A 21,089-nucleotide genomic window follows, 5' to 3' on the forward strand; every position below is an offset into this window, starting at 1 on the left:
AAGGGTTGTCAAGGCCTGCCCCATGCTGCCTAGGGCAATGGTGGAGCCCCCATTCCTGGAGGGGTTTCAGAGCTGCACAGATGCAGTACTGAGGGCCATGTTTTAGTGGGTGACCTGGCAGTGCCGGGTTAATGGTTTGACTCAGTGAGCTTAGAGGTCTTTTCCAACCCAACCCATTCTATGATTCAAAAGCAATAAAGGCTTTTCTGAACCCAGAACAGCTGTGCCAGAACACCACCTGTGCTGAGGGTAGGAGCTTTTCTCCACAGAGGAGAAGAGCTCATGCCAAGCATGTTTCTCTGCTGCCAGTGTTACCAGGGCTGGCGCTTTGCAACGCAACTCACCAGCTCAGCTCAGTTCAGCTCTGAACTGCGTGGGAGGCACATGGCAGCAGCACTGCGTGGCAAGGGGGATGTGTCAGATCCTGTCTGCTGTCACCACGCGTACAGCCTGGGTGGCAGGGAAGGACAACTGAGTTGCACTGGCATGGACAACACCATGGCCAGGCCCTGAGGGCTCAGTGGGCTCGGATCCAGTCTTCTCTTCCACAGCTTTGCATGTGGCAAAGGCTTCTGTCCACTGCTGGCTGCAAGGCCACAGTGGGATGAGGGCACTGAGCACATGGGACTGGAAACCTCCCATTATCCCCGTTTAGATCCGAAAGGAACAGTCGCCCTTGTCTCCAGAGGGACATTTGGGTGACAGTAGAAGGTCACAGCCTGCAGATGGTGACAACCGTGAGTCTGGTAACCCCAAATCTCTGCCAGAGGCAGTGATGGGGCTGCATACCCCATATGGTCATCCGTGGAGCACTCGGGGGTCGGCTCTGAGCAGGGTCCCGGGAGCCGCTACCCTGCCCCGGGGGACTCGCCGGTAGCACCGGACGCGCGTGGGGAGAGGGTCTGGCAGGGGCGTGCCCAGCGCGGAGGGGCGGGACTAACGAGCAAAGGCGTGGCCAGGGGCGTGGCCGGCTTGCAGCCCCGGGGCGGGCGGAGCGGCGGGGCCGGGCAGGGCTGGGCTGGGCTCGGTGCAGTGAAACCGGAGCGCCATGAACCGCTTCAAGGCGTCCAAGTTCCGGCACACCGAGGCCCGGCTGCCTCGCAGGGAGGTAAGAGCCGCGGGACGCTCTCCGCCGCCCGGTAGCGGGGGAGTGATGCGGGGGCGGTGGTGCTGGGGCGGGGTGGGGCGGCCCCGGCAAGGCGCGGTGCTGGGTCCCGTTGCAGCCGTACCGCCGATACGGCGGGGCCGTGCCTGGGTTCTCCGCGCGGGGCATAGTCGCGGGGAGGCAGCGTCGCCCGGGCGGCCCCTCCTTGACACTCGTCGCTTCCCGGCCCAGTGTAGACACAGGGTCGGTGCACGGGGCTGGCGGCAGCCCTCGGGTCTCCCCCGGGGCCGCGAGATACTCCGGCGCAGCCGGTGCTGTTGACTTGCAGTAGGCATCCCTGTGGCGGCAGGGAGCCTAGCTGTGCCCCTCCTCCCGTGAGACCCTCTCTGGGCACGGCAGGCAGCTGGCTCCGGTTCATGCTGCCTGGTATCCCAGCTTGGCTGGGTACCTCATCAGCGCCCAGCCCTCCACAGCAGCACTGGCTTGCCTGTGAGGGCTGGGGAAACATGCACCCCGAGAATGAAATGCTGGGCCCTGCTCCCTGCACCCTCCTTCCGCAGGCGAAGAGGAAGCGCTGAGGCCTTGCGGGACAGTGTTGAGCTCCATCACCCTGCCTGCCAGCCGCAGACCTTGGCACTGCCAATGTCAGGCGGGTCTGGTGGGTCTCACCAGGCAGCACAAAGCCAGGTGGTGATCAGCTCCAGCCTCTGGCCTACAAATAACCAGCCCTAACCATCGTGATCCATCTCGGCACATGGTGCCAACAGCAGGAGGTGCTGCCCTGCTCTTCCCCAGGCTGTAGAGCTTGGCCAGGGCACTCTTCCACAGATCAGTCAGGGCAAGGATACTGGGTCAGGGTGGGTCATGCTGGGTGAGCCACATCGGGGAATGTCACCAGGACACATATCCCTTCCAGGGGCTCCCCAAACTGGCACCCTTCATCCGGCATCTCCACATGAGCAAGGCTGCTGCTGCTCTGATATTGTGGAGGTGGGTGGTAGGATCCTGCCTTGGTGGCTCCCAACCCATGAGGAGCTGGCACATCTGGAGCAAGGTCCCTTCTGGGGCTGGTCCCACGTGGGGAAGGGACAGCATGGACCTAGTGCAGGCTGCCCTGGCTACCAGCTGTGCTGGGGTGGCATGCAAGAGCAGGAAGCTGGTACCCTCCAGCATAGGCCATGTGGCCAGACGTGGAGGGCTCAGGCTGGACAGGTGGTGCTGCTAAGACCTGTTGTATCATGCTGCCTTTGGAAAGAGGGGAGCACCAAAGTCAGCCGAATAATATCTCTCAGCCCTTGGATGTTACTGCTCTCCTTCCCTGTAACCTGTCAGCCAGACCTGCCCATCCTATGCTCACACACTTCTGCAGACCTGGTAGGCACCCAAAACATCCTCCTGAGCCTCAGCTGTAAGGAGGAGATGTGATGATCCCTATCATTGTGCCCAGCCTTGAGCATCTCACCATCTCTGTGGTGTGCCAGGCTCCGTGTGCCTACAGAGCAGGTGGCATGTCCTCACAGTCTCAGCCAGCCTTTGGCTGTGAACCTCAGAGTGCAGATGAGTTGCTGCCAACGGCCAGCCCAGGGTGCGAATCTGTGCAGTGTGGGTGCTGGGATTCTCACCTTGGGGGAGGTTATGGCAACTGTCATGCAGGGATGTCCCTGTCACCACTGCACTGGTGCTGGTTCCTGTGTTGAGGAGCTTTGTGGGACACCAAAGGACAGTGTGCTCTTGCCGTGACGCGTGGGAAGACATCTGCTCTACGTCTGGCAGCCTGCAAAAGCCCCTCCAAAAGGCATTTCCCATCCAGGCATGAAACAAGTCTCCAGCAAGTAAGGCCAGCTCTGCAGGACAGGAGGTGGCAGATGGACATCCTGTCTCTAAATCCATCTCAGGTGTCACAGCAGGAAGCACTGCTCCGGTCCGCAGCCGAGCAGGGCAGCTTGTTTACAGAGGCTGAGGCAGACACTTGACCTGTCGGATCAGGAAGCATGGTGTAAACACGGAGGATCTCATCTGAGCAGCTTCTCCCCTTCAGGGAGTGTCTGCAGAGCTCTGCTGGCAGAGGCCTCCTGAAAGCTTGCAGCTTGCTGTAGGGATGAAGCCCGGATGGTGCCGTAAGCTTTACTGGCTGCCCTGGCACACTGTGGGCAGGATCCCCTGGGGGCTCCTGGTGGCATGCAGGGATGTTGTGGGGCCAGGATGGACCAGCTCAGCAGTCTCTCTGCCAGACCTTGCTACAGGGGTCCTTGTGTGTACCCCTGGAGGCTGGGGGCCAGATGTGGCTGGTGACATCCCTCACTGAGGGATCTGTGTGGGGTGATAGAGGATTGTGGGACCCTTCCCTCTGGCTCTTGCTCGTGTTCCAGACCTGTTCCCCATCCTCGCAGCAGCCACTGGCTCACCCACCTGCTGAGTGTGGGTGAAGAGCCAACCCTTCAGCAGGAGAAGGGTTAAGAGGCCTGCCACTGAGCAGGCTGCTGTGACAAGGACCAGAGGAAGTGCTGCAGGAACTGCTGCTCTCTGGCAGGCCTCAAAAGGAAGCTGTGCAAGGAGAGGAAACCTGGGGCTCTGTCCTTTTGGTGCTGCACATGCAGCTCCCTTCACTGCAAAGAGCTCTGCCACGTTTGTGAGGTCTCCACCACTCCAGACATGCAGCTTGCTGGGATGCTGGTGGCCACCAGTGGGCACACAGGCATGGTGACAGCTGTTAATGTGCCACTATTGCCTTTGCTCAGGGGTTGGACTTGGCCCTGGGTGTGACAGGGAGCTCCTGATGGCCCTTTGCAGACAGGTGTGTGTATCACCTGGAGCAGATCCAGCTGACACGGGGTGTCCCAGTGCCCCATGGGTGCCTTGGAGTAGTAGTGGGAATGCTGCAAAGCAGAATTTTGGTTTTGGAGCAGTAATGAAGTTCCTTGGCTGTGTGTTCACGTGGGAAGCACACTCCACAGCCTGATGGTCTGCTGCTTTGCAGCCCAAGAGCCTTTGTCCCTTCCCAAATTCCCTGACACCAGTTTATCACAAAGTCCTCTGAGCCCTTCCCACCGTGGGAGAGCCCAGGACAAGGACAGCTTTGGTGAGAGGCAGCACTGTGAGCTGGGATGCTCCCGCTTCCCATGCCAGATGAAGCTGGCCCAAAGCCCACCACCCCAACGAGGGGGCTGCACTTTTGCACAGGGAACATGAACAGCCAAGTTGTCCATGTTGTCTCCCAGAGGACAGGGCCCCAGAATGTGCCTCCAGCATGATCCAGCTGGTGTCAGCAGTCTCCAGGTAGTGCCACATCCATCAGCATGGGAGCTGAGGGTTTATAGTAATGCTGTGCCAATGCTTCCTTGCCTCCCCTCCAAGTCATGCTCTGGCCATGGTGTCAAGCTCCTCCAAAACAGAGGTATCTCCTGATGTGGATTTTTCCCTTTCCATCCCAGGCCTGGATTGGGGGGATCCGAGCAGGCTCCATAACATCCCATGGGAATCACGTGAAGGCCAGCTGCCGCTGGATCGCCTTCAATGCCGAGGCAGCAGGTGAGGCACAAAGGGATCACAGAATCACAGAATGGTTGGGGTTGAAGAAACCTTTAAAGGCCATCTAGTCCAACGCCTCTGCAGTCAGCAGGGGGCTGGGATGGATTTGTCCCTGTGGGGCTGGGTGTTGGGTCAGCTCCACAGACGCCAGGAGGCGTGAAGGCAAGGGAGGGAGGCTTTCTCTGAGCCCCAAAGGTGCTGACAGTCCTGCACCTTTTGCTTTGTGTTGCAAAGCTGGATGCCCCCAAGCTGTGTCCTGCTGGGGGGGTTCCTGAGGGCATCATGTGAGTGACGGACAGGTTGGTGAACTGCTCCTGTGTCCTCTCCTGCAGGTGTGCTGGGCATTGTGCCGTTGGAGTGTGAGGATGGAGGCAAGAGAACTGTCTCTCAACTTTGCTGCCACTCAGGTGAGCTGGGTGTCTGCTGACCCTGGTCTGGTTTGTCCCCAGGGACCATCACCCAGGGCAGGGTGACCCTGGCAAGTGTCACTTGTGCCAGAGCACAAGCCAAGTGCAGCCACACTGACCATGCTGGGCTCTGCCAGACTGGGCTTTTCTCAGGAGCTGACTTGATCCACATCCCTTCCCATCTCGAGCTGCAGTGAGGTCTGGTCATGTAGCTCTTGCTCATACTAATCCCCCAGCACACCCTTCCCATGTTACTCATTGCACACCCAGTACACCCAGTGCCTGGCTCGCAGAGGAGCTGGCATCATCATGGGTGTACCCAGCTCCAGTGGCAGGAGGAGCAGGCTGGAGGTGGCCATGTCACCCTGAGCAGCTCTGTTTGGACAGAGCGAGGTGGCTGGCAGCGTTGCCACTGGCAAAGGAGCTCACTCTGTATAGAAGAGGGTCTTGCCTCCTACCTGGGCACACAGACAGTGTTGGGGAGCCCAGGATACCCCTTTCCTGGTGCTGGAGCAGCAGTGCCAGCCCAGGGAACACCTGACCACCAATTTCTCCCCAAAAGTGCTCCAGAGCAGCATGGTGGGAACTAGTCCTGGTGCACAGTGCCTTGGCAGGGCAGCAGGATGGCACAGTGTGCTCAGCCTGTGCTTCTCCCCCGAGCTGGGTCCCTGCCCTGGTGGCATGGGGCTGGGCATGGTGAGCTGGGCAAGTGACACATTGAGCTGTGCTGCTGCTGTGGGGTGCTAGAGGGATGCACGGGGAGCCAGCCCAACTTCGAAGGCTTGGTAATGAGCTTCAGCAGGAGCCCTTTGAAGCAACGCCTCCGGAACAGGGAAAGGATTTTCTCTCCTCCCGGGGCAAAGGCAGCGGAACGAGCTGCTCGCTGCTCCTGCCTCCCGGCCCTGTCTCTCCGCAGCCTCCTGGAAGCGGAAAAGTACACAGTGACCTACTTTCCTGAGCGTGCCAAATGCACCCGTGGGGCTGCTGCCGGCGGTGCCAGCCTCCCTCCCGCGGGGCCCTGCCATCGCAGCCGCGGAGCATCCCTGCAGCGCCGCGCCGAGCCGGGGCGTCACAAAGGGACCCTTGTCACCAGCACAGCCTCGCTCGCTGCCATCTGGGCCAGCCCCTGTGCGGTTTCTGCTTCTCCCCAGGCCTCCTGGGCATGTGGGAGCTGAAATGGCAGCCAAGCCTGGATGGTGTTGGGTTAGATGGGGACGCAGTGGTGGGACACCACCCTTTGGAGCTCCCGGCCCCACCGAGCGAGTGCAAGACCCTGATGGACAGCATGGAGGGGTTTAGGCTCCTGCAGCAAAGCTGAGCTGCTCCAAAATGCTTCGGTGGTGTTTGGTCTGACCCTGGGTTGCCTGCTCCTGCTTGCATGTATGTGTATGAGATGAGGCTGGGCCTGGGGCAGAGTGAAGGTGGAGGACATGGTGTCGGCAGGAGCAAGGTGAGGATGAACCTCTGCCCTTCTCCTTCCAGATGTGGTGACAGACTTTGACTTCTCACCCTTTGATCAGTTCCTGCTGGCCACGGGCTCTGCTGATGAGATGGTGAGTGCTCAGTGCTGGGTGTCTCAGCAGGGCACCCGGTGTCCCCTGATATGTCTCTAGGATTCACTGTGGAGCCCAGAGGAGATGGAGCCAGAGCAACCCGAACAAGAGGAGCTGGGGAGGAGGGTTGCCAACCTTAGGGAGGGGTGAGGGATGTCCCCAGCTTGTGGGGGCAGGACAGATGGTGTCAGCCAGGGATCAGCCCTCTCCTACCTGGGATGCCAGCAGCTTTGATCCCACCAAGCTGCAATGAGGGATCATTTGGTGTCCTCAGGGACCAAAGCCTGGAGAAGCAGTTTGCCTGTCTGGGGCCTGACCACCTCTCCCTGGGGCTGCAGGTGAAGGTGTGGCGTCTGCCTGAGAGCAGCCAGGACATGCCCAGCAGCTCAGGGCTGACCCTTGGGCCCTGCGGGGGGCCAGTGGACATGCTGCAGTTCCATCCCACAGCAGATGGCGTCCTGGCCAGTGGCACGGGAAAGAGAGTCACCGTCTGGGACCTGGGGCAGCAGCAGCCACTGACAGGTAGGCTTGGCCATGCCCACCAGTTCCTGCTCATGTATCAACACACCTGAGGGACGGTATCCATCCAGAAGGAGCTGGGCAAGCTGGATAAGTTGTTCCATGTGAGCCTTATGAGGTTCAATAGACCAAGTGCAAGGTCCTGCACCTGGGCTGGTACAACCCCTGGTACCAGTCCAGGCTGGGAAGACTCTACAGAGGGATCTGGCCAGACTGGATCAATGGGCCAGGGTCAGTTGTGTGAGGTTCAACGAGGCCAAGTGCCAGGTCCTGCACTTGAGTCACAACAACCCCATGAATACTACAGGTTTTGGGGAGAGTCACTGGAAACTGCCCAGTAGAAAAGGGCCTGGAGGTGTTGAACAAAAGCAGCTGAAGATGAGCCACCATGTGCCTGGTGGCCAAGAGGACCACCAGCATCCTGGCCTGGATCTGCAATGGTGTGGCCAGCAGGGCCAGGAAGTGATTGTCCCCCTGTACTCAGCACTGGTGAGGCCACACCTTGAGTACTGGGGTCAGTTTTGGGTCCCTCTCTCCAAGAACATTGAGGGGCTGGAGCTGGTCCAGAGAAGGGCAACAAAGCTGGGGAAGGGTCTGGAGAACAGGGCTGATGAGGAGCAGCTGAGGGAACTGGGGGTGTTAAGTCTGGACAAAAGGAGGATGAAGGGAGACCTCATTGCTCTCTACAACTCCTTGAAAGGAGGCTGGAGTGAGGTGGGCGTTGGTCTCCCCCTAGTATCAGGTGATAGAACAAGAGGAAATGGCCTCAAGTTGCACCAGGGGAGGTTTAGGTTGGCTATTAGGAAAAATTCCCTTTCTGCAAGCGTGGTCAGGCATTGGAACAGGATGTCCAGGGAGATGGGAGAGCCACCATCCCTGGAGGTGTTCAAATAACGTATGGGTAAGGCAGTTTGGGCCATGGTTTGATGGTGTTACATCGATGATTGGGCTCAATGATCCTGGAGAATACTGAGAGATCTTATTAATGTTTACAAATATCTAAAGTCTGTGTCAAGAGGAAGGGGCCAAGAAGAAGTCTCTCCTCAGTGGTGCCCTGTGGATGAGGGGCAAACTGGAACACAGGAAGTTCCACCTCAACATGAGGAGAAACTTTACTGTGAGGATGACAGAGTCCTGCAACAGGCTGTCCAGAGAGGTTGTGGAGTCTCCTTCTCTAGAGAGATTCCAAACCCTGAATCCTTGGAACTATTTCAGGTCAGGTTGTTTGGGACCTTAGTTGCAGTTGTCTGTGCTGACTGCAGTGGGGTTGGACTAGATGAGCTTTAGAGGTCCCTTCCATCCCAGAGCAGTTGATGATTCTGTCTCCACTGTGCTGGTAGTTGGGCTCAAGCAGCAGGCTTAAGTCCAGACCTCAGTGTCACCCAACAGGCAGTATGGGTGGCTTTTTGGATCTGGGACTCTGCACTCGCTGGCCTGTGCACTCAGGCTCCCATGTACTCTCATACCGCCCTGTTAAAGGCTCCTGTGATGCCCAGGGTCCCCCGGGGTGACAGGTCCCTCTCCCTCCATGCTCCAGTGCATGGACTGGTAATGACCAGCCTCACCCAGACCTCAGCTAACTTGACAGGGAGAGGAAGCTGGGTGGCAGCACGGGGGTATGAGTGCCCTGTGACATTCCCAGAGCTCCTGCTCTTGGGGTACAGCGGCCAGCAGCACAGGGGCATATGGCCAGAGCAGCGTTCCGATGGGGCAAGGCCATTTCCCCTGGGAAGCCCTCCGGTGCTCACAGGTGGCAGAGGGATGGCTCCTGCCTTGTCTGTGCCAGGAGCCCTGCTTGATGCCAGTGCTGAGCCTGATGTCCTCCCACAGCTCTGGATGCCCACGGGGACCAGCTGCAGAGCCTGACCTGGAAGCGAGACGGGCGCCTGCTTGGTACCTCCTGCAAGGTAAAGTGATTCGCTGGAGCGACCTTGCAACTGCGCGCCGCGGCCGGACCGGCTGCTCTCTGCTCTTGTGGGGCACACAGTGACCCTGTTTCGGGGAGAAAAGGGCAGAAATGGGATCAGTGAGCGCTGCTGGGGCTGAGGCTGATGGCAGCACTAGGTGGCGCCTGCAGCTCGCTGCCCGGCGCCCAGGGACACGCAAGCACCGGGACTGCGCCTGCATGGCGGCCGGGCGGGCAGGGCAAGCGAGCGGGCAGGCTCCCAGGTTGGAGCAGATGATCCTTGGGGTCCCTTCCAAGCTGGCATCCTGTGATTCTGTGAGGTTGAGCTGGCGCAGCACGCAGACCGAGTGTGCAAGCTGAGCGAGCAGCTTCCCCTCTGCACTGAGTACGCAGGCGCAGAGAGCTGCCACACCATGCACAGCAGCTGCACAAGCAGGGCTGAGTGTGCAAGCCCAGTTGAGTGTGCAAACCAAGCCTGCAGGCTGAGTGAGCAGTCAGCCCCACTGTGCCAAGGGTGAAGGCTAAACCCGTGGGCTGGTGGGCCCAAGATAGAGCGTGGGGGCCACCCAAGTGTGCAGACTAAGCATGGCACTGAGTGAGCAGCTGGAGCCCCGTACTGAGCAAGCAGGATGAGCATGGAGACAAAGACCCTGAGCTGTGCCATGGAGTGTGGGTCAGCCCCCAAGCCATTGCACATGTATGTCTGGCCAGCACAATGTGTGCTCCCCATATAGACCCCTGGCAGCAAACTGGTTCCAGGGTACCTCTCTGATGCCTCTGCACCCCAGCCAACCCATTCCAAGGGGCATCCCATGGCCCATTTGGCTGTGAGGTGCCAGGCAGCATGATGTGGAACACTGGTAGGGTGTCATCTGAGGGTCAGGCTCCAGCCTTGGTTCTGCTTTGGAGGGTTCCCCCTTGTCTAGGAGCAGTTTTGATGCTGTCAGGGTACTGGTGAGGCTGTAGAAGGCCTGGGGGGCTGTTATATGAGGCAGAACCTTGAGAATGCTGTGTGACCATCCATAGGGACAAGGACTGCTGGCAGGAGAGTAATGGGCAGGAAGAAGGGGGCTGCTCGCTCCAGCCTTCTGCATAACGCAGCCTGACATCCCACTGCCCCCAGGGTCCTTAACCCTCCTCTGTTTTCTTCTTATCTCAACAGGACAAGAAACTGCGGATCTTTGACCCCCGAGCCAGCCCAGCTGCCTCCCAGGTACTGCCCCTCCCGGCTGCTCTGGGTGACATGGTGCCAATATCCCTGCCCAAGCAGGATGTCCACTGCCTGCCATGGGGGTGGCTTGGGGTCCCAAACTGTGCCAGCCCTGGCATGGTTTGGGAGAGGCCATGTGATGGTGTGGGCTGAGGACAGGGGGAGTGGGCAGCCTCTTCCTCAGTCCTAGTAGGGTTAGGCATGGGGGACTTCTGCCCTTCTGCCTGGGCTGGCAAGCTGCCAGGCAGCAATCCCAAGTCCTCCAGGCAGTGCTGCCAAGCCCCATGGGGGTTGCCGGGCTCTGTGCCGCTGTACAGGAGCTGGGCAGAAGGCTCTTGGGGACGAGGACCTGGCAAGGGTGAGGGCTGGGTGGCCAGATCCGCACAGCTCAGCAAATAACAGCGATTAGGAAATAAGTTGAGGACTTAGGGCTTGATGTGGAGTTGAAGCAGCCTCTTATTAGAGGTTTCCTGTGGCTTGGGGGCTCTGGCTGCTGCCAGCCCTTGTGCTGAAGGGGCTGGAAGCCTTTGGGAGGAGAAGGATGCAGTGGAGAACAGGGTGAGGTGGCTGCAGCTGGCTCTGCCACTCCTTGTGCCTCTCCTGCCACCAGTTCAGGTGTGCCCATGGGCTCAGGAAGCTGATAGCCTCTGGTGCCTGGGAGCCACTGCTCTGGTGTCACACTGCACTGTGACTCTTCTGCTACCTTGGAGCCTGGGTGCTGAGCTCCCATAAGACCCCTGTGTGCTTTTGGCAGGTACAAGCAGTGCCATGGCCCTTAGGACAGCCTAGTAAATACATTACCACAGTATACAGCTAAAACAGGTTGCCCAGGGATGTGATTGAGGCCCCATCTCTGGAGACATTCAAGATCAGACTTGGTGTGGCCCTGAGCAGCCCAATCTAGTTGGAGGGGGGTTGGACAAGATGAGCTTTGAGGGTCCTTTCCAACCCAAGGCAATTTGTGAATCTATAAACCTGGTGGTTCCATGTGTGAGTGAGCCAGGACAAAGAGCTCCCAGCCCGGGCTGCTCCCCTGCCCTGGGTACTGCCTGGGATGTGGCTGATGTGGCTGGGAGGTACCAGTGTCTGCTCCCAAATCCATCCTGCACCTATCCCCCCTCCTCACCCACTCCTCGCCTCTCTCCGTGCCAGCCCTGTTGGCTTGTGCTGTGGCATTTCGGTGAAGCCGTGAGTGCGATGGGCTTGAGCCAAGTCTCCTGGGGAGGGTGGACTCTGTCTCGCTGAGCTCTTAAAAATAACGTGTGAGTGATGGTGGCTGTTCAAAGCAGGCAGCTTGCTTCCCTCCGCTGCCGTCTGATCCAGCCCGGGGCTGGCGCTCAGGCTTTGCCAAGAGAAATATGCACCTCAGAGCGCTGCCGCGCCGCAGCCCTCACCCCGGCCAGCCGAGAGCTGATGAAGATGTTTAGTCTTGAAGTACTGGGCTGAAGGAGAAAACGTTAAAAAGCCATAAATCCTCTGGAAGTTTGCACTGGGTTTGCTCAGCCAAGAGGAATAATGCTCCGGTGTTCTGCCTTCTCTGTCCCCCTCCCGGTTGCCGGAGGGGTGAGTTCTCTGGAGAGGCTCCTTCTCCCTGGGGCAGCGCGGGGAGGAAAGTGGGCGATGCCAGGCTGGCGTGTGGTGCCAGCACCTTGCGAGCTGCCTGCTTTGAAGTCACCTTTTTTTTCGCAGAGAGGTGTGATGGCTTTTCCAGCCGGGCCGGCCCCTGCGGCGCCAAGGGCTGGGTTTCCTCTGCAGCAGGCAAAGGGCTCAGGCTCAGCACCAACTCCTCCTGATCCCTTTGCAGCACACAGTGCTGGAGTGAGCCTCAGCAGAGGGCTGATCCTCTTAATTTGCCAAACCTGCCTCGTTAAACTGTTCTTTTTATTAGCATAGGGAGAGAGGGATAAAAAAGAACTATAACAACCTTGGGGAGGAGGGATTGGTGCTGTGATTCCTGGGGCTGCCCTAGGACCTTACAGATGCCCCATGTGCAGGGCTGGGGTCTGAGGATGGATGGTGAGGAGGATGACTACCAGCCTGCCCACACCCCATGGCCATGCCCCTGTGGAGGCTGGACCCCTCCCCATTCCTGGCTCTGTGTCCATGGCAGCTATTTTGAGCGTGTCCCAGCAGTGGGCAGGAGCGTGTGACGCAGTGACAGTGGCGTGGCTGTGGTCTGGCTGACCCTGCAGGGTGCCCGCTGCATACCCAAGGCCATGGTTTCCCTTGGGAGAGCAGTGGCCTCATCCTGCTGGACAACCTGCCCCTCGTTGCTGCGTCTGGGCTGGAGCAGGGACTTGCAGCAGCTCCTTTGCAAGCGTCAGGGTTGTGCTTGCATCCTGTTGCTGCTCCATGCCCCGAAACTGGCAGTAGATGTGCCAGAGCCACCCCTTTGCTGCTGCAGATCCTGCTGTACCTCCCCTGTTGGGCTAGGGCTGGATCCCAGCACTGCCGTTCTTCTGGAGAGGTCCCATGAGTCCCATCCTCCACCTCATCCACACCCAAGGCCACTCTGCCCCGGCTGCAGCCTGCTTTCCCCTCCCACGGGTGCTGGTGGTCACCCTCCTTGCCTTGACCCTCTGGTTGGAAGCGGGTCACATCCTGTTCCTCATGGCCCCAGCTCTGCCGGGGTTTGGTGCTTCACTGCTCCCATCCTCACCCATCCTGCAGTGCAAACCCCATGAAATGTCCCCATGTCCCTCTGGGATGTGTCTTTGGGGTGCTTCATGCACCAACATTGGGGAACCGGGGTCAGAGCACCATGAGGGTGTATCTGTGCTTGCCCCAGAAACCAGTCATGATCTGCTCTACATCTCCAGCAGTGTGGGCAGCAGGTAGAGGATTCTGCCCCTCTGCTCTGCTGACACCACCACCTGCACTGCTGGGGCCACCTCTGGAGTCCTCAGCACAGCAGAGACAGGGACCTGTTGGAGTGGAGCCACAGCAGTGATGGGAGGGTGGAAGCCCTCTGCTGTAAGGCCAGGCTGAGAAAGTTGGGTGTGTTCAGCCTGGAGAAGAGAAGCCTCCAGGGAGATGTGCTGGTAGCCTTTCAGTGCTTTTCAGGGGCCCTTGTGACAGGACAAGGGGTGATGGGTTTGAACTAAAAGAGGGAGATCCAGACTGGAGAGAAGGAAGAATATATTAATGTTGAGGGTGGTTAGACCCTCTCCCAGGTTGCCCAGAAAGATGGTAGATGCCCCATCCCTGAAACCATTCCAGGTCAGGTTGTTTTGGGCTCTGAGCAACTTGCTCTAGTTGCAGATGTCCCTGATCACTTCAGGGGGTTTGGACAAGATGGTCTTTAAAGGTTCCTTCCAATCCAAAGTAGTCCACAATTCTATACATCAGCTGATGCTCTCTGTGGGTCACCAGAACCAGTGCAGGACACAGCAACTTGTGTATGACAAGGGGCACTAAGTTGGCATCTCTGCTTGCCTGGTCCCCTGGCCACCCTCTCCTGTGGGTCCTGGGAAGCCCTGAGTCCCTGAACTGGTGAGGGCAAGATGGATGAGGAGTGATGGCTCGAAACTGAAGAAGTTGGATTTCGATTAGACATTAGGAAGAAATGCTTCCCTGTGAGGGTGGTGAGGCACTGGAACAGGTTTCCCAGAGAAACTGTGGAGGCTTCCAAGTGTGGAAGTGTTCAGGCCCAGGCTGGATGAAGCCTTGAGCAACCTGATCTAGTGGGAGGTGTCCCTGCCCAGGGGAGGGGGGGTTGGAACTAGATGATCTTAAAGGTCCCTTCCAACCCAACTCATTCTGTGAGTCTGTGCCCTTGCAATGGGTTGTAGTCTTACCCATCCTCTGAAACAATGCTCTCCTAAGCGGCGTGCACACAGCAGTCTGCAGGGTGCAAGGAGACAATATTACACCTTCAGCCCTACATGACTGTCATGTAACCACCAATCAATGAACATCTCATCCTCAGGAGGATTTACTGACAGAGCTGCCAACCAAAACTGCTGCAGATGGGAGGTGGCTCCCAGGGGCAGAACACTGGTACACGATGGGGGCCATCCCATGCCATGTGGGCAGCGTGGCTTCATGCCAGCCTGCTCCCCAGTCTGCTGCAGTGGAGCTGCATCCATCAGACACAGCATGGCTGCGACAGGCCACGTCCCACCCGCACACCCCACTCGGGTGAGGGGCTGCAAGCATCTGGCCAGCACCTGGCTCCCATTACCGGGGCCGGGGCGGGTGCTGGGGCTGCGGGGCTGCCGCCCAGCACGGCCACTGTGGGCTGGAGAGGCACTGGCTCTGTTCTCACGAGAAACTTCCCCCGGCAGCGTTTCGGCAGGGCCGGGGGCGAGGGAACAGCCACGCATGCCGGGTGAGCACGCTCCTGCTCATGGCTTAATGAGCTCTCCTTAATGAGTGGGGCTAAGGGCACCTGGGGACAGCTGGCTGGGGGTGACCCTGCGTTTGTCCCCACCAGGACTTTGTTCCCCACACCACATGGTGCTTAGTGCCTGGGGGCGGCTGGGGCTTGCAGCCCTCTGAGCGCACCCAGTGTGAGGTAGGACCATGCTGTCACCCCAAGGCCAGAGTTGCCCCGTGGCCCCAGGGGTGGGAGAGGGAGTCCAGTCCTTCTCCCCGACCGTGGCCACCACCCCATGTGCCACAGCAGCCCCCGTCGTGGTGGGACAGTACAGCAGGGAGAGGGTCTTTGTGGGCAGCATGACCATAGCAGCAGGGTGATGCTGTGGAAAGGTGGAGATCCAGGCTGCAGCAACCCATCTGTGCCCACAGTCAGAACCCCACAGACCCCAACATGTCACCTCTGCTCGGGATCAGTCCAGGGCTGGCTGGGGACCACTCACCAGGGGAAAGTGCACTGGGACACAGACTTTTAGCCTTCCTCCCTGCCCGGCCCATCGATGTGATATCCCACACTGGGGTCACCCCGGGGGTACCTGACTCCCAGCCTCAGCAGCAGCTTCCTCCAGGCTGGGGGAAGGTCCAGAGCATCCCACATTCCCAAGGAGACCGTGGGAAGCTTTGAAAAAGTTGGCCTGGCTCTAGGCTGCCTATTTATAGCACGGCGCGCTCGGCGCTCTCATGCTTCTGTTCCCCAGCGTAGCTGCACAGGACTGTTTATATTTCCTCTGCTCTGCTTCCCCCTCGGACGTCCTTCCCAGGAATGCCGCTTGGAATGGCAGACATGGGGAAGTGAAGAGGATTTGGGATGAGGCAGCAGCATCGCAAGGGATGAAGGAACACGGCACTGCCTGCCTTCTCACCAACTCTGCAGTGTGCTGGCACAAGGGCATGGGTTGGCGTCTCACTTACCTGGGACTGTGGCTCTGGCACAGCATTTTGGGAGCCTCCAGCTTGCTGCCTGAGCTGGGGCTCCTGGAAGGATGGAAAAGGGGTTTGGGAACAGCCTCACAGCAGAGCCTGTTGGGCTGGTGTCCACAAGGAGGGATGAGATGTGGGAGAAGAGGGATCCATGCTGATGGGTGCTGTGGTCTGCCATCAGTGCTCCCATCCCAGCCCTATTGCCTGGGCATCTATGCCAAGGTGGGAGCCTCCACAGCCTCCACAGGGGCTGTTCTGGTGGGAGCCTGCTCACCTTCCTGTCCTTGGTGAGATTCTGCCCTTGCTGGGACATTGTGTTGGCTTCACTGAGGGCAGGAGGGGCTCGATGGAGGTGTAGGGCTGTGCTGGCAGCAGGGTGGCAGAGGTAGAGCCTGCACAGCACTGCCCAGCTCCCCAGGGCAGCAAGGCTTTGTGGCAATGCTCATCTGGGATCAGGGAGTTGATGTGGGCAGGAGGAGGCTCTCCCCAGTCTATTCGCACCGTGACACAGACAACCCACACCCAGCAGCAGGCAGGGGCCAGTGCCAACAGAGTGATGGCTACCGGAGCATTACTGCCACCATGGGCAGTGGCTGGGATCCTTGTGCTTTCCCGGGGGCAGGTGGTAGCTCAGGGTGTCCCCAAGCTGTAGGCAGAGAGGAGGAACAGGGCTAGCCTGGGAGAGGTTGCTCTGCTCTCCAGGCCACCTCTGTACTACAGGATTTGGCAGCGGAGGGAGGTCACAGAGGATGTGGGGCTGTGGTTAACTCCCTCAGCTCCCCAGGAAGCCATTCATCCCTCCTGCCCCCCACAGCCTCCTGGGGTGTGAGGGGAGTGACGCATCTCCCACGTTTGTGGGCCCATCATTTCCATATGAGAAGGAGGTGTCTGTCCCCAGGCTCCACTGCAGTGCCCCAGGCTGAGGTGACCCTTCCTGCCCTGGTTCCTGCTGGCAAAAGAATGACTCAGCCTGGCTCTGGTGCCTCCTGCACCCACACGTCCCTCTACTAGGATTGCTTCCCACAGGGATCAGCTAGCCATGCTCATGGTCTGCTAGCCACAGGCAGGGAAGAGCTGGGACCCACTCAGCCATCTCCCACCCATCCAGCCCTAAAGCTCTGCTCTGGGCTCTCCATCTCCAGCTCTCCCTGCCCTGCATCCCGGCTGAGGGTACCTGCTCCTGCAAGGGCAGGGAGCACGCTGGGGGTGTTCCCAGTACTGCAGCCATGTCCGCTCTGCATCGAGCTCTGCCAGCAGCCGAGGAGCCGAAGACAGCCGCTCCCTGCGGGCAGCTGTTCCCAGCTCACTCAGCCTCACTGCCAACAGCTGCATCGGACATGTCAGCCCTGATCCCCACCACTGGCCCCCCGCAGCCCGCAGCCGAGAGCTCCGTGTGTACCAGCACCGCACCTCAGCCTGTGCTGGGAGGGGTAGGTTGATTTGAGCAGAGGGACAGTGCCAGGAAACTCTCCCCGTGCAGCCGGTCTGGCACTGAGAAGGGAGCACAAGCTGCCCCCACCCTGGGCTGCCTCAAACCAGCTGGGCTGGACCCACACAATGGGCTGGAGGAGGCTGGGATGCCTCGGTGCTGGTGTGGCCAGGGAACTGGGAGGCCTCCTCAGCTCCTTGTGTGCCAGCCTGGAGGTGGTGGTCTCCCCTCAACCTGCTCAGGGGATGAGCAGCTCCAAAGAGATGCTCATCCCTCAGGCTGTGGCTTGTCCCAGCTCCAGGGATGTGGGGTGAGGGGGTGTCCCAGCATTGCCCCAGACTGAGTGCCCACCTGGCCCAGCTCTGCCAACTCCAGGGAAACCCCACAGCAGCCCCATGGCAACCCTGGAGCTCCCCACTGACCAAACCATACCAGTGTCCACCATCAGTGCCAGATCACATTACCCTATCCCTGCCAAAACCCTGAGCACCATGGGAGAGGACATGGGACTGGGGTTGGTCCCTGGGGGTCCCACCCACCCAAGCCTGACTACCAGCCAGCCAGCCAGCCCTGCACACTCACCTCTGGCAACATCTGCAGAGGCACCATGGAAAACAGAGCCCCAGCAACTGCATACTTGCTGCCATACGTCCTGCTCAGCTGGGATGGAACTAATGCAGAAAACATGGCCCTGCACCACTGCCAGCACAGTGTGGGCTGGGAGCAGCGTTGCCCTGTCCTCTGCCAGCTGTGCCACCCACCCTTGGGTGTTGTGCTGGATGGCCTGGGGGACTGCCACCCAGCACCATCCCTTGGGTGCTGTGCCGGATGGCACAGAGCGCTGCCACCCACTGCTGTCCCTTGAGTGCTGTGCTGGATGGGCCAGGGGCTGCCACCCACTGCCGTCCCTCGGGTCCTGTGCTGGTTGGCTCTGGGGTCCAGCAGAGCTGGCACAGTTGGCTATGAAATCTCCAGCTGTTGAGTTTTGGCTGCCATGGTGCAGGGCTCAGGTGCAGAAGTGTTCTCCTGTCTGACAAGCAGGCTTGGCCCTGGCTCCTGGGCTTTCCATCCCTCTTGGCACTGATCCTGGGATGTGTTCCCTTCTCCTCCCAGGACCTGGCTGCTGTGCCAGTGTGTTGGAGGCAGGGGACAGGCCCCTCCTGCCCCACATCCTGCCCCCACTTCTGGGAGCACTGGGTTTGGCTTGGCCAGTGCTGCCTCTGACAAGTGAGCTGTGCTGGCTGGCAGGCACTGTGTTTGTGCTGGCAAGGAGGCTGGCATGCCAGAGCCAGGGGAGGGGGAGATTTGGCACCATGTGCCTTCTCCTGCCCCAGCTGCAGGTCTCTCCAGAGGGTGGGTGTCCCTTGGAGGCTGCTCCCAGCAGGGCCTCACTGGTGGGGAGGTGGAAGATTTGGCACCACCGTGCAGCCTCCCCAGCCTGCCTGGGCCTGTGGGCAACTCACAAGCTGCTGGTTCTCCATCACCAGGGACAGTGTGTGTGTGCCCACCTGGGCATGTGGGCACCCTCCCATACCTACCCCACCTCTTCTGCCCCCACACCAGGTCCCTCCTGCCTTGTGCCAAGGTGCCAGATGCGCTGTGCCGGATTTAGCTCTGGCAGAGCTCTCTGCTCCTCCATGCCAGCTCTGGAATGGTTTGGAATCCTTTATTGGTGCTTCATAAACGATAGCGAGGAGGCTGTGAGCGCTGCCTGCACCACGGTGCTGCTGGCTCCCACTGAGACATTGGCAACCACAGGCCCCATCTGGGGGCCACATGGGAGGTGGCGAGCAGCCACCACCAGCCCCACCATGATTCTTCCCCTCCCCTCTTTAGCAGAGCAGAACTGCCACCAGCGTGGTGACTGGGCTGAGGATTGTGGAGTGGGTGGGGGGAGTCCCAGCCTGGGTGCCAGCCCCACAGGGGAGAGGCAGATGGGGCTGCAGGTGGTCAGGGTGGTGTGGGGAGCACGACCAGGCTCAGTTTGCTGTGTGTTTCGGTAGCATCCGGACATATGCAGGGCACCCGGGTCCTGCAGCCAGGATTCGGCATGGATCGAGAGCCCAGGGATGCAGCTGGGGAAGTAAGTGCCTCTGTCACTGTAGCCGTGGCTGTGGCTGAGCCTCTTCTCATGTCTGCTGGCATGGAGCAGCTTCCTCACAGTCTCCAAGCCCCCTTGCTGAGTCTGGGGAGAGCCCTGGGGGTCCAGGGAGCTGTTTTGTGCCCCCTCACACTCACATTACCTGCTGCCACTCTCCACTCCTCACCAGGAGCCAGCCCAGCCACTCCACAAAGCACCCACGCTGGCTCTGGCACTGGCACAGGGTGGGAGCCCAGGACTGTCACCGCTTGCAGGCTGTCCCTACTGCGCTGCCACCTTGGGCACCTCTCAGCAGGCAGGAGTCAGCACTTGGCTCCATCTGCTTGGCCCTGGGAAGGTTCATGGCCACCAGCAGTGAAGCACACGTCCTGCACGGTGTGTCTGGCATGCCCAGTGGCAGTACTGATGGCTGTGTCTCCTGTGCCTTGCAGAGTGTCCTGGGACATGAGAACAACAAGGACAGCCGGCTGCTCTGGATGGGCTCCAGCGATTGCCTCATCTCCGTGGGGTTCAGCCAGGTATGGTCCTCACCAGGAAGGCAGCCCCGGTGTGAGCAGGATGGCACAGCCCCGCTCTCTGCAGCAGCTGTGCCAGGGAGCCAGCTCTGAGAGCTTTTTGGGTCCCCCATGAAAGCAGGAGGTCCCCTTGCCAGGTGACCTGGCCTTTGCTAGGGATGGAGGTGGTGCTGTGGGGCCAGCCAGGCAGCCCTTCTGCTCACTGATGCCATGTGTGTGCCCCTGCAGATGCGGGAGCGGGAGGTGAAGCTGTGGGACACGCGACGGTTCAGCGGGGCGACGCTCACCATGGCACTGGACACCTCACCTGGGTAGGGACAGGGGCTTGCCTTGGGGTGGGAGGGCAGGCAGTGGGGACATGAGGGCAGGCACTGTGGGGATGCCATGATCAGAGGAGCATGGAGCAGGGCGCATGGTGGCACAGCAGCAGGTGACAGAATACTACTGGCACTGGCAGCACTCAGCCACAAAGCTGGGGACAAGGCCGGTGATGGTGTAGCCACATCCCTGGCACTGTTTAGGTAGGATGGCAGGGTAGTGGCAGTGCTGGGAACGGCATGGGGTGGGATGAGTGTGCTGTGGCAGATGGTGGCACTGCTGGGGACAGCACCAGCAGTGTCTGAGGTGGCTGCTAGGGGGGTGGGTACAGGCACTAGGGTGGCACAAGATGCTGCAGGCAAACAAATTCTTTTGGCATTGCTGCTCACTGGACCAGCTCAGCGTCACCTTCCTGCTCATGGTGGGGCCACACTGCTTTGTGCCATGGTGCCATGGGGCTGCCCAGCCAGCAATGGCCAGGCTAGCAACAGAGCCATGCTCACTGGGTGTTCCCCTGAGGAAGTGGAAGAGGAGCTTTGGTGGCTGTAAGGGGTCCATGCCCCTCATCAAGGCATTATGGAGCCACCTCCTGTCTGTGGGGCACCACTGAGGTGAGGAACAGTCTTGTTAGACCCAGCCTGGCCTCTCCCACACTGCCTGGGGGGTGGAAGAGGAGAAAGTGCTTTCCTTCTGCTATGGAAATGAGGGGTTGGGACAAAGTCCTTGCCAGGCTGTGGTGGAAGCCATTAGCTCTCCTCAGAGCTGCTGGCAAAGCACAAGGTTGCCAGGACCCTCACCACACACCTGGCTGGCCCCATGGCAAGCTGGAATACTAGAGCAGGCCAGGTGGTTGGCAGCCACCAAGTGCCAGTGTGGGGACTCTGTCAAGGAGCTGAGTGAACTGGGATGGTGGGGCTGGCTCTTGACTGCCCCTGCACTGAGGTGTCAGCTCTGAGCCTGTGCTGGCAACATCCAGGACTGACAGGAGGGGAGAGGCAGCCATGGGCACAATGAGGAGTTGATGGCACAGTGGCTGGGGGAGCAGGCAGGGAGGCTCACCCTCCTGCAAGCTCCTGGGGCGAGCAGCTCGCAGGTCTCCTGCTCCTCAGCTCTGCCAGCACAATGGGCAAAGCCATGGGGCTGCCATGCCCAGCCTCAGCAATGAGCCATCACTAGTGTCCAGAGTGAACATTCTTGAGT

The 21,089-nt window shown here is 59.8% G+C and overlaps 1 protein-coding gene across 1 annotated transcript in view; it reads left to right on the forward strand.

The window, feature by feature from the left end:
* Positions 1 to 1,048: 1,048 nt before the first annotated feature.
* The window catches only part of LOC128974353 (mitochondrial import inner membrane translocase subunit TIM16-like), a 41,928-nt gene continuing 21,887 nt past the window's right edge, over positions 1,049 to 21,089 (forward strand). Inside the window, exons 1-9 of the mRNA XM_054390932.1 lie at positions 1,049 to 1,108; positions 4,537 to 4,633; positions 4,966 to 5,040; positions 6,523 to 6,593; positions 6,932 to 7,115; positions 8,943 to 9,019; positions 10,181 to 10,231; positions 19,488 to 19,574; positions 19,800 to 19,882. Of these exons, the coding sequence (XP_054246907.1) occupies positions 1,049 to 1,108; positions 4,537 to 4,633; positions 4,966 to 5,040; positions 6,523 to 6,593; positions 6,932 to 7,115; positions 8,943 to 9,019; positions 10,181 to 10,231; positions 19,488 to 19,574; positions 19,800 to 19,882 (785 nt within the window). The remainder of the gene's footprint in view (positions 1,109 to 4,536; positions 4,634 to 4,965; positions 5,041 to 6,522; positions 6,594 to 6,931; positions 7,116 to 8,942; positions 9,020 to 10,180; positions 10,232 to 19,487; positions 19,575 to 19,799; positions 19,883 to 21,089) is intronic.

The sequence above is a fragment of the Indicator indicator genome, chromosome 22 (assembly GCF_027791375.1).
Source record: "Indicator indicator isolate 239-I01 chromosome 22, UM_Iind_1.1, whole genome shotgun sequence".
NCBI lineage: Eukaryota > Metazoa > Chordata > Aves > Piciformes > Indicatoridae > Indicator > Indicator indicator.